The sequence below is a fragment of the Symphodus melops genome (genome assembly GCF_947650265.1).
Source record: "Symphodus melops genome assembly, chromosome: 2".
In the NCBI taxonomy this organism is placed as follows: Eukaryota; Metazoa; Chordata; class Actinopteri; order Labriformes; family Labridae; genus Symphodus; species Symphodus melops.
The window spans coordinates 8104619-8117829 of NC_136692.1; the positions used below are offsets into that span (position 1 = coordinate 8104619).

The following is a 13211-nucleotide window of genomic DNA, read 5'->3' on the forward strand; positions in this document are numbered from 1 at the left end:
AATGTGAATTATAAACTAACTGAACGGTTTCTAAACAAAACGGTGCATAAACAAGGATGCAGGAAAACACTTGTGTCCTTTCACTCCAAACAGTAGCGTCTTAAATGCTCAAGGTACTCCAAGTCCTGTACTGAACTATTACACAATTGTGACTCCACAACAAGTATCCAATTATTTGAAAAAACTGACTTTAAGGCAACCTTTCTTCCAACACACCTGAAGCCGACCAAAGTAACTCGCACATAGACGACACATCGGAGACGGTACAGCAGCAGAGAGTCACATGTTTGCACTGACGTGACTTCAGTCCATGCCCTTCTCGGCTTGTGAAATACATTTTGCAGCAGGTGACCTTCAGGGCGACCGTACATTACTGTACCTCCTTAAAGATAAAAAATGTCATGTGTCACATTTTGTTACTGCACTTCAGTTTGTAAAGATTTTGCCTGTAATTAAAAACACTTTCTGAGATTTGAACCCTCTTGTCCTTTTAGCACTGCAGAGGAGAGATCGGTTGTTAAAATAAAGTAACTGAGGAACTTAAAGTACATTTTATACCAGCTACTTTTTACTTTTACTTGAATAAATGTTTTAACTGGTTATTTTACTTGTATTTAAGTAAAATGTCGTCAAAGTGACAGTATTTTAAGTTGAATATTTTAGTATTTTTCCACCTCTGGTTTCCGGACACATTTCTCATCCGGTTACAGTTTAATGACCTAAGAACTTAAGTCAGCGCTTATCTACCGGCGGATTGAAAAGTAAATGTCTGATCATCTCAAGTCACCGATTACAGGCCGCGATATCAGGATCCTGTATTTTAACTGGTTATATCGTGAAGACTGATTTAAAAAAATTAGCCAGCCCTGGAGTCTCTCATCAGCGCCCAAGAATGATGCTACTACTTCTGACCTTGTGATTTGTAGACTGACTCACTATGTTCTGTTCACACCTGTTTTTTCAGCTGTCAGTGAGTGGGGTAACTAAAGCAGCATGTACACACATCACAGACTCATTAAATAACCTCATCACATATCACCGGAGTCTCCCAAATTCATCTTGGGCGTTTTCCACCACTGCTCTCCAGATAAATCTTTAAAAGGTTATCATCAGTACGTCACATGCAGCACATGCCTGAAAAAGACACTGGATGAATGCTATGGTTCACTTCCCCACACATACAGATCTGTTGCCCTCCCCCCTCATGGCTCTGCTGATACCATCCTGCTTGCTCCAGCATAGACTCCTGCTATAAGGAGGGCAAAGAAAGTTGTCAAGAACATCAAGCAGTGTACCAAGGAAAGCATGGTTATACTCCAAAGATGCTTTGAAACTACTGACTGGGATAACCTCCGAGCCCCCTCTGACAACATTAATAAGCACATGGACACTGTCAGCGTACACCTCCTTTTGTGTGAACAACATCATCCCCTCCAAAACAGTTGCAAACTTACCCAACAATAAAACCTGAATGACCAAAGAGCGGAAGAAGATCTTCAACAAGAAGGAAATTATCTTCTTCACCAGCTCAAAATGGAGAAAAAGGAGGTTAACAGAGAGGTCAAGCATGCCATAAAAACTGCCAAGCTAAAGTACAAGAACAAAGTGGAGGAAAAATTCCCGCAGGGTAACCTCCACTTAGCTTGGCACAGCCTTAAAAACATAGCTGCTGTGAACACTAAAGCCAGCAACAACAAAATCATTCAGGTTGCAGGAAGTAGCTCTTCATCTCTCCCCAACCACCTCAACTCATTCTACACAAGATTCAAGAAGGACAGCACCACCCAGCTGAAAGAAACAGTGTCAATGTTCAAGCCCAGTGACTCTGCAGCTCTCTCTTTTTTTTTTAGTAGCAAGGTTGTATAGGCCTATTCGCCTACAAATGTGTGTATTAAATGGACACTGGGCAAATGGACATCAATTAACAGAATGTAAAAAAGTAAATTTTGCATTCTTCACACATTAAATAAAAATAAATACATGAAATAAATACAAAGGCAGGAAGAAATTATAAGTCAAATCAATAACTAAACTAAAATGCAGATTGTTTCCACATTTCTTCTCCAACAGATCGTTAGTTTTCGTAAATGGATGCGTGAGTCACTTTAAAAGTTGCGCCCGAAGGAGCACAAGTGGGGCAGCACTTTCTTATCTGCTTTCATAAAGGATGATCCAGTGTTTCCTTTGCTAAAGGAGGTTATAAAGGAAGCATTGACCCACCTTGCATTGACTTTCAGAGAATTTAAACCTCTTATCTTATTTTATCTTTTATCACGGCCGCCACTTAAACTCTTCTGGGGTTAAGGAAAAAAGGAGAGTGGAAGTGGATAAGAGGGACAATCCAAACGCACTCTCACTTTCCTCTTGTTGTCAGTTCATTGTCAGATGTCAGTCTGTGTCATGTATCTGATGTCATGTTTTTTTTCTTCCTCATTACGTTCGTTCCCCTTTTGGACTTTCTAATGAAAGTGTGTGTTTGGTTTGCCTTTTTGCTTAATATAAATGTTTTGAATTAGTTTTGCAATTGGGTTCCAGTTCCTTTTGTTTCCTGGAAAGGAAAAACAAATTACCAAAAAGTCTGGGGTCTGGTTATAGATGTTATATATCATGTGCAATAATGGGAGGTGAATTGTTTTGTGTGCGTTTACATGAATTTAATGACCTCCAGATATTGCTTTGCACTGGGCTTGGGATGGGGGAGGACTATGAATATCAATATGATGTTGTTAAAAAACTATGCATTTTAGTACAACTAACTGTTGTTTGGGGTAAAATGAATCAAATTACCATAATTGGGTAAAAAAAATGCATAATCTAATCATCAGCTTTTCTCAAGTTACGTACGCAACTTTCAAAAGTATGGACACACAAAAGTAACAGTATCATCAATAATACAGTACAAGATATTATAATTATAGATACTTTAAGCTCTATCCTTCTAATATATTATTTATTTTTCACTATTTTCTACATTTTAGAGTAATAAGAGTAAGCCATAAGAATAAGTATTAAAAAATAAAAATGAAACATTTCTTTTCTTTTTCTTGTGTAAAGAAATGCTTACATACAAAGGCATCAACTTAACTATTTGACCGCGAGGGTATTTTGGAATAGTTTCAGGATGAATCCCAGCACACCGTTTTCACTTCCTTGCAGTAAATTGGATGATTGACGAAAATTCTAAGAAACAGGGCAATTACACAAACACTTTGTAGAAAGGGAGGTTGAGGGGAGGTGATACAAATGACTGGGTCAAGTTCAACCACTGCTTCCCTTAACAGGCAACATGAGTCCATTGACATCATAACTATATTCACAGAAAAAATCACTAAATAGATATTCCAAACAATAATAAATAACTAGAAATGTGCTGAATTATTTTCTGTATGAATGAACTCCAAGTCCCAGCATCAGAGTCTGAATTATTATCAAGTGTGAAACTGGCAAGACTTGAGTTTCAACAGTTTGCCTCAGTCTGCTGTTTGCAGCCAATTGAACTCATTTTGTACCGCTTATTTAAATTGAAAGTCTGTAACAGCGTTGTGACAAAACTTGGACTTCCACTCAACTCAAAGTTTTGTTGAAGATTAAATCTTAATTCAATTTCAACTTTAGTTGTCCCTGAAAGGCGATTGGTTTTGCAGCAAGGCATAATGGCACAGAAAAAAAGGACAAAATACATTTAAAAAGCTAACACAGTAAAATGTAGTAGGCACTGAATATAGCAGCCTTCGAGAAACAACAGTGATCCTTTACTTTAGATAACATGACATATAAACAGGTCAGTGTTAAATAATCATCACTGGTAATTAAATTCAATAGTGCACATTCCAACAAACTCAAGTAATTACCAAAACAACACTTTAATAATATTAGCTTGTATACCTACATGAAAGAGAAAAGTAACTGCTTTTAAGTCAGCAAACACATGCATCACTTTTTCAGATGTTGAGTTGTAGAAAAAAAACACTTGATATGATGCCTCCCAACACTATAGCTCCCAAAGATATACTTTTATTTGCTATATGCATTAAAGAACAAAAAATGTAAGGCATACAGCAAAAACATAAGTACGTCTTTGGGAGCCATAGCATTGTGAGTCTGAATTCACTTTAAACCTTTTACATTATCGGTGCACCATGTAGATTTAATGGTGAAATTTAAAAGTTGGAGAAGTTAAACAATTCTATTCTATTTTTGCTGAACTAAATACACAAACTTCAAAGGAAAATAAAGGTCCCTGGAACACTGTTTATAGAGACCAAATTTTGTTTGTAGAGTTTTGAACATATACCACAGAATCTGTTCATTTTTCCAACTTTCCATTTCCCTACCGAAACTATAGTGCACCTTTAAGCTGTACTGGTGGTCAGAAGAAAGTCTCTTCATCCTCAGTCTTGGGCATCTTATCTAAAATATCTACACTCTTTTTCTAACAGTATTCATGCTTCAAATAAAAAAACAATGAATCTACCAATATATGTAAATTCCATAAGTGACCTTTCATTTTCACATCAGTTTTCATTAAGCTTAATTGGTTTAGATAACACAGCTTAAAAGATGGACAGTAAAGATTCACATTTCTGATTGAATATTTACCCGTCTTTATGCCATTCATGGCATGTAAGGTCTTTCATCATTAAATTTCCTCCCATTGTTCTTGTGAAACCTGTGTCATATTCTCAGGAAACGTCCCGGCCTGATGACACAAGTGAAACAAAAAGGTCACATCCTGCTAACACTGCATCTCTTTTTCTCATATCATATCATCAAACCTATCTGTGTTCATTTATCCACTTATTTATTTGTATCCACTTATGCACAATTATAGGTGGGTCCTTGTTGACATCAACCTGCTGAATTGTAGATACGTATTCATAGGTAGGAATAGGTACATTGTGCCACATTCATAATGATAAACATACAAGAAGAAGACAGAAGTTTTTTTTTTTTTTTAAAGTAGTCAGTAGAAATGTTCAAGCATTTGCACTCCAGATAATTACATAAACCATTGACATGTTAGTAAATATAAATGGAGATCTAGCATTTCTAAATGAACCAAGGCCTTGTCAAAGAAAACATAAAGAACAGTATTTGATTGGCTATATGGTGAGGTTATAATCTCCTTATACAACAGGGAGTAAGAGTCGTCCCATTCCCTGGAAACTACATAGCGGATTGGAGCAACCTCTCCTTTAAAGAGCACTAATGTTTTTTTCAACTGTATCATTGAAATTGGTTTCTGCCATGTTGTGTTTGAGGTTGAATTGTTTATTGTTGTAGTCGTTTAAGTTGGCCATAAGATCTCTCATTGTTCTAGATAGATAGATAGATAGATAGATACTTTATTGATCCCGAGGGAAATTCAAGGCATCCAGTAGCAGTATACAGACAGGCAGGACACAAGACATTAGTTACAATACACACCCGCTGTCCCCCCTCCCCTCTGTATACAAATCCCCCAAACAGATTTAGCAGCCCCTATGTGACTAAGAATAAACATAATTATATGTTAAACCTGTGCAGTTAGCAGTTAGACTTAAAACTAATATAGCATAATGTACATAACCTGTGAGGAGAGAAAAATATGTGTTGGTTAAAAGAGACCTGTAAACAGTTAAAGAGCCTTAGAAACAAAGTGCTGACCTTCTAGAAACTAGTTACATGTGTATGTACAGAGGTGTTTGAGCTTATGCCAGAGGTGTGAGTACAGTCGTTAAACAGTCAATGCAGGAATGTAAATTGGCTCACCCACTTAAAGGAGCAGTGATTTGCATTAAGTGACCTAGACAATATGGTGAAACCAGGAGTGCTTAGGGTAATTATCGTTAAGTACCCAACTATTGATGGGCAGATTAGCATTAAGTGTTGGAGACAATAGAGTGAAACTTGACCTAATTAGGGTGATCATGTCAACCCTTACAGATGTAGCATAACACAACAGTAGGATGAAACCAGACATGACTAGGGTGATTATCTTTAAAGTGACCAGTGCTCAGTAAGGTGACTATCAATATGCATTACAGTGTCCAACTGGGGGCTGACTCTGAGGTCAGCAGTGCAGGTGAGGAGTGAGAAAAAAGTGAAAAAAGATTCCAGGGATCACCGTGCGCTTCTTCCCTGCCGTGACAGTGAAGTGTTATACAGCCTTGTTGCCAGGGGGACAAAAGAGTTCTTGAGTCTGTCCGTGGAGCACGACTGTGACAGCAGTCTTTCGCTGAACATGCTCCTCTGGCCGGTGAAGGTGCTGTGCAGAGGGTGGTGTGTGTTGTCCATCTATCGGTAAACTGAAGTATGTCTTAAATGCAAACTTTATTCTGCACACTTGCATACTACATTTATGATGATTTAAGTTATAAGTTTAATTTAAGTTTATGATTTAAGTTAGATATTTGAAAAAAATACATTTTTCTTTATTTTAACTTCTGCGCTCATGTCTTTGATAACGTTTTTTATTGTGACTGTCTTTGAATACATTTTGTACAGATATTGTTCGAGGCGTACATTTTATTGCTGAAGGGCTTCAAAGAAATGTCTGTGATATGACCACAACTTGAACTTGAAATTATGTTGTCATAGTTTGCATCCTCCTCCTGATGTTTTACAAGCTTTGGTGAATGTTTGACTGGACACTCCTACCAAACTGCATGTATAAAAAGAGGACCAAGAGGTGTTGACTTTATTCATCAGAGCAGTTCTTCTTATGAGCTATAGGCCTCATTGACAGGTAAGAGAGAGATGCTTCAATTCATGATTTCAGATTAAAACACTTACACTATTTAAATATTGTGCAATTGTACTTTCTAAATGCCATTATCATCATTTTTAGTGTTTTAACAGATATATTAACTGGAAAATACCTGTTTTTGTGTGAAAAACATCTGACAAAATGTTTTTCATCCGGACTCCTTTTACTTTCCAGAGTGAAAATGGTTGACTATAAAGTGACCGTGTTTACTGGCAATCTCCTCGGGTCCGGTACATTTAACAATATCTACATCAAGCTGGTGGGGGCCAATGGGGAGAGCCAGCAACACCAGTTAAAAGGGGCTTTAGCCTTCAGCAGAGGAACAGTAAGTGTAAAATATCCTTCTCTAAATGTAAATGTGTTTGATTTTGACCACCTGTCCTTGTATAGTCAGTGCTTTTATGTTAATCATTAAATAACTACACGTTATCTTAATAGCTACATGTCTTCTGTTTCTGTAATTATTCCAGGAGTCCACTTTTACCGTGACCAACCCGGTCTCTATTGGAGAATTGATCCTGATAGAGCTGGTGAAAAAGGGGCCCTTTTTTTTCCCTGACGACGCCTGGTTTCCTTCCAAGGTGAAAGTGGAATCACCTGAAGGACACATCTACAGTGTTCCCATCTACTACTGGATCATTGACGGTGAGGTGCAACGCTTCAGAGGGGGAACAGGTTTGTGGAAATTAGTTATTCTCAAATACTGCTTCTATATCACAGGAAACTTTTTAACAGAGATACAACTTACTATGCATGCCACCATATTGAAAATGTTTCCACAAATATCAAACCATGTCTTGTTTATTTCATAAAGCTCTGAGAGCCTTTGATGACACCCATCCTCTTGGCCAGTACGGTCGTATGCAGGAGCTGGCGCTGCGAGGGAAAGAATACTGGTGAGTGCTACTATTTTAAAGTATCCCCCCTGAAGCCAACATGCATCAAAACCATCCTCTTTTAATTCAATATGTTCATTTTTAATTAATGATAAAATACACCAGCCTTTTTACATTTTTTATCATGCCACTGTTTTTTTAATAACTCTAATGTAGAAGCCATATAACTGTAAATGCAAATGCTTCTTGACAGTCCAAAATTGATCATTTTGTTGTTCTTTCTTCTAGCTGGGATGTGTACGCCGAGGGAATTCCTCACTGCATGAAGGCAGACGAACCTCTCTCTCTGCCTTGTGAGGTCCGCTTCTCCTTTACCAAGAATACTCAATTTTTCTTCACTGCAGCCACAGGGTTAAGTCCTCAAATTCTATCAGATATCTTTCCAACAATAAAACAATATACCTTTTTCCCCGACCTGTTTATTTAACTGTTCAAGAACAAACAATAAAGCTTCCATTTGTCTTTTATTTCAGGCTGGCTGAGCTGAAACTGGAGGGTCTGGCTGACTGCAAAGAGAGGTGGACTGATATCGAGGATATCAAACGGGTGTTCTGCTGCAAGCGCACTGATATATCAGGTACTTCATAATCACGCTAGTTTACTGAAAAACTTGATTCTGTCTGCAAAGTAATGTTTTTGTGTGAATTCTGTGAGATGGTTTTCTAAAGATAGTTCTGTGTGTGAATGTCTCATACATTTCTAATGAATGCTAAGTAGTACATTGGCTTCTCTTTGCTTGTTAAAATGTTAAAAATGATCATGGCAGAAGGTTTTCTGTGTATTTTTATTTTTCTATGTCAAAATTAAGCAATGACTAAACTTTTTACTGGACAGAGTAACATTTCATTAATTAGATGACTGAAATCTAACTTTAAAGCAACTTTGGTGTGCAATCCTGACCATGAGTCTTCTTGGAACTGTTTCCCATTAGGCTGATTCACATGAAGCTCAGCTATCACTAAACTACGTCGCTGTAGTTGTCTATTCTGAATCTTGAAACTCAGGAACTTCCTGCTGTTATTTTGACAGACTACACCACTGAACATTGGAAAGAGGACACTTTCTTTGGCTACCAGTTCTTAAACGGTGTGAACCCCACAATGATCAGGCGTTGTTCAGCCATCCCAGAGCACTTTCCTGTGTCTGAAGGTTTGATCTTTCTCCCTGGTCAGTGTACCTTGGATGATGAATTGAAGGTGATTTTTTTTTTTTTTTTTTTTTTACCTCACTCAAAAACTCACTTGTCATTTATTTCACATTCTTATCAGAATCTTGCATTTCCACATGGCATGTTAAATCACTTGTAATATCCACATTGTATGAGTTTTAGTAAAAATCTCTCATTCTTTACCATAATTTCAAACAGAAAGGAAACATATACCTGTGTGACTACAAGCTTTTGGATGGAGTGGAGGCAAACATCATTAACGGGAAGAAGCAGTACTTGATGGCTCCCCTCATCCTGTTTCACAAAACACCTGATGACAAGCTGAAGCCAATCGCTATTCAGGTGAGAGTGACTCAAGAGTAAATATTAAAGTGAGGTAAATGTGTAAGGCAGCCCTTAAACCATGATATGTATTTTTTTATTGAGAAATAGAGCATCTGCTTTGCTAAAATAATTAACCAAGACTATAATACAGCTTCAAAGGCCTGAGCAACACCAAAGCACGCAAGAAGGCAAGGGTCATCAAACTAGCCAGTACTGTAAATGGACTAATTATATTGAATTAACCACATCTCGCGTTCTTCTCCTGTAGCTGAAGCAGACTCCTGGAGCAGACAATCCCATCTTTTATCCTTCAGACACCGAGTACGACTGGTTGATGGCCAAGATTTTTGTGAGAAGTGCAGATTTCAACTACCATGAACTCAATGTTCACCTGCTGCGCACTCATCTGCTGGCTGAAGTTTTTGCTGTATCTCTGCTGCGCAATGTGCCCATGGTGCATCCTCTGTACAAGGTATATATTTAAGTATTAAACACAACTACATAGTAAAGAGGCATCAAATATCTGACTTTTTTTTTTGCAATGTTGTTCCTAACATATAGTTTCATTGTTCCCTCAGCTGCTAATCCCTCACACTCGCTACACCCTGCAGATCAACCTCATGGCTCGAAATCTGCTCATTTCTGAGGATGGTATTTTCGCAAAGGTAGCGAAAGACCAACCAGCACAACAAAGTCCCTTAACAATCTTTTAATATCATGTACAGTACCTATTACCTATCGTAAAACAATATTCCTTATGTTGACTGGTCCCTAGTATATAGTTAGTGGCGGAGAGGCTATGCTTACAATCCTGAAGAAAGCAACAGCCTCAATGACCTACAGCTCTCTCTGCATACCAGACGACATCGCTGAGCGTGGGGTGGAGGCTATACCCAACTACTACTACAGGGACGATGGACTGAAGCTTTGGGAGATCATCCACAGGTATTATATGTACTTTCAGTTTTGCATTCTTCTTAGTATTTTACCATATTAGTATCAAATTGTCGACATATGTTGCCATGGAATGCCCTCTAAAAAATCAACTTGATAGATGTCATAATTCACACTAAAGTCAAACAAGACAGGATTTCATCAGTCCATTTCAGTTGGGTCAGATTCCAGAACAGCAAGAAGGCTGGAAGATTTCTTTCAAGACTTCTCTTTAAATTTCCTTAGTTTCAAAACATAGAATAAAAAATGCAAACATGTGTCTGCCTACCTATCTAAAATTGTTGATACAGTTCATTACTCCAATGTATTAACTTGTTTGTATGAGATTTATAACTGGCTCTACAAAAATTCAGTTATCAGAACCAAAAGGACACTTGATGATTGTCAGTATTTAAGTTTTCAACAGATTCAAATTTGTATTTTTTATGCAGATGACACAATGACATATGTCTCTGAGCTCTAAGATAGATAAGCTCTTTAGACTAAAAGACTGCTTTTTAATCAATCTGATCAATCAATCTCTCTGGTCTTAAATGTAATGCAGAAGCCAGAAACAGATCTCAAAACAGGTTAAGTAATGGGGCTATACTACTTAAGGGAAATACATAAAGAAATGAACATTTGTGTATGGACACACGTTTGTAATGATGTACATGTTTGAATGTTTGTGAATGGGAATGTTTGTCTATTTAAAGATAAAAATCGTATATATTTACTATATACACGACAGTTATTGGCTGCAGTTGTGTAAAGCGTTATTTCGAAACACAATCCTGTTTCCCTGCACTTCTCCACTCTTCTGAAAGCTTTGTGCAGGGAATCCTCAGCTACTACTACAAGAGTGATGCTGAGGTTGAACAGGACTCTGAACTGCAGAAGTGGATTTCAGACATTTTTGTCCAGGGATTCCTTTCCAACGCAGACTCAGGTGTGCTACTCTTAAAAACATGATCTGAATCTATTACATTATTATAGCACAACATTTCGTTGATATTTTAAGTATTGACTCTTGTTTTCTGTAACTCTCAGGAATTCCACAGAACTTTACTACAGTGGCTGAGATGGTGAAGTTTGTCACCATGGTGATCTTCACCTGCTCAGTACAGCACGCAGCCGTGAATTCTGGACAGGTGAATTGTTGTAGTATTGTTTTTGTGGAACTGGTTGATTTGGTTTTGCTTTTTTTTTAATTGGGGAGAAAGAGAGGAATGCTATAAAAATAAAAACATTTGTTATGAAATGTTGTCAGTTAGCTTTTTAGATAACACTGCATTACATACAGTAGAGAGAGAGAGATTATATTGTTGGTCTTACAAGTAAGGCAACTCTTTCACAAAGCTGTTAACATCCTCACAATGAAACCTTTCGTATTCTGACATTTAGCAGGTTAAATGTCTTTTTTATGACAGTCTTGTTTTTTTGCATTTGAGAACACATTTGAGTAAATTTCACAAAATAGGAGGTATGATTTTGTAGGATATTGGATCTTAAATCAAAATATTGAAAAAGACATGTGAAGATGAGTCAATAATAATGAATGAGTCATGTATTCATTGCAGTTTGACTATGGTGCCTGGATGCCCAACGCTCCCCCATCCTTACAACTTCCTCCACCAACCACCAAGGGAACAACAAGCGAAGCCACCATGCTGCAGACGCTTCCTGATGTCAGTGGTACAGTTAATGTAATGGCCACCTTGTGGTTACTCACCAAGAAGTCCACTGACTTTGTAAGTTCCCACGACATGTGAAAAACATAAATTACATTGTTTTGAATAAGTAAAGAAGAAGGCTAACTGTAATACACACTTAAATATTGGAGACGAACACTCATTGTAATGGTTTCATTGATGTCCTCAGGTTCCATTAGGCCAGTTCCCAGATGACCATTTCAGTGAGGAGACTCCCTGCAAGCTGATTCAGGATTTTCAAGGAAAGCTTGAAGTGCAAAGTGTAACCATTGAAGTCAGAAACAAGAGCCTTGAAGTCCCATACACATATATGGATCCAAAAGAGGCAGAAAATAGTGTGGCCATTTGAGTATGTTTGTGACCAAAGAGTGAAAGAAGAAACTGCATAACCATATGAACATTAGATGCTACACTACACTCTAGAAAGTTGATATCTCCTCATCAACTTGTCAACTTTAATTTTCTCTAATTTTATCAAAGATTATGCAGGACAGGCCTTTAATCAAAATAAATCACTTGGTAAGAAAAAGGGTACCTGTCATGAAAGACCAGTATTGCTTCCCTGTGCACTTTAAAGATTTCTTATCTTGTTTTCCTGCTAATATTTGTATGTTTTTTAATCATTCAGACAAAACTGCATTTTAATTTCTGACATGTATATCTCATCCTGCATTTAATAAAAAACTGATCAAACATAGCTCCATGTACTTGTTTCGTCTTTGAAACACTGAACATGTGTCTCACATTTAACTTAAGTTCTCAAGAAGACATGGGACTATTTGCACTTGCCTGCATGAAGTTGTGCAAAAAAAGTGGTGCATATGATTTTAATTCTAAATGGCTGATTGAGTAGAAGTATCATCGTAATTTGGATGATTATTTCCATCCCCAAAGAAAGATCAAGTGAGCAGCAATCACCCCCATTTTCTTCTTCTGAATATCTGATTGTACTTGTATGTTTTAATGTGTTTAACCACCACAACACTGATATTTACCTGAGTTATGTAGCCACAAAAAAGAGCTATCATTTGTACAGTGTCTTGTAAATAGATAGATAGATAGATAGATAGATAGATAGATAGATAGATAGATAGATAGATAGATAGATAGATAGATAGATAGATAGATAGATAGATAGATAGATAGATAGATAGATAGATAGATACTTTATTGATCCCGAGGGAAATTCAAGGCATCCAGTAGCAGTATACAGACAGGCAGGACACAAGACATTAGTTACAATACACACCCGCTGTCCCCCCTCCCCTCTGTATACAAAATCCCCCAAACAAGATATAGCAGCCCCTATGTGACTAAGAATAAACATAATTATATGTTAAACCTGTGCAGTTAGCATTAGCAGTTAGACTTAAAACTAATATAGCATAATGTACATAACCTGTGAGGAGAGAAAAACATGTGTTGGTTAA

General features: G+C 37.3%; 2 protein-coding genes across 2 annotated transcripts in view; both read left to right on the forward strand.

Annotated features, from left to right (window-relative positions):
* The first annotated feature begins 6657 nt into the window (after positions 1 to 6657).
* The window catches only part of LOC306820412 (polyunsaturated fatty acid lipoxygenase ALOX15B-like), a 36557-nt gene continuing 30003 nt past the window's right edge, over positions 6658 to 13211 (forward strand). Inside the window, exons 1-3 of the mRNA XM_079338242.1 lie at positions 6658 to 6727; positions 6923 to 7073; positions 7219 to 7423. Of these exons, the coding sequence (XP_079194368.1) occupies positions 6930 to 7073; positions 7219 to 7423 (349 nt within the window). The 5' untranslated portion in view covers positions 6658 to 6727; positions 6923 to 6929. The remainder of the gene's footprint in view (positions 6728 to 6922; positions 7074 to 7218; positions 7424 to 13211) is intronic.
* LOC306819946 (polyunsaturated fatty acid lipoxygenase ALOX15B-like) lies at positions 7541 to 12189 on the forward strand (the record flags this gene model as incomplete). Its single annotated transcript, XM_079337572.1, has 12 exons — positions 7541 to 7644; positions 7873 to 7995; positions 8118 to 8221; positions 8674 to 8840; positions 9011 to 9154; positions 9405 to 9608; positions 9715 to 9801; positions 9912 to 10081; positions 10897 to 11018; positions 11120 to 11220; positions 11650 to 11820; positions 11951 to 12189. The coding sequence occupies 12 exons, from the start codon at positions 7541 to 7543 to the stop codon at positions 12128 to 12130; spliced, it is 1677 nt and encodes a 558-aa protein (XP_079193698.1). The 3' UTR covers positions 12131 to 12189.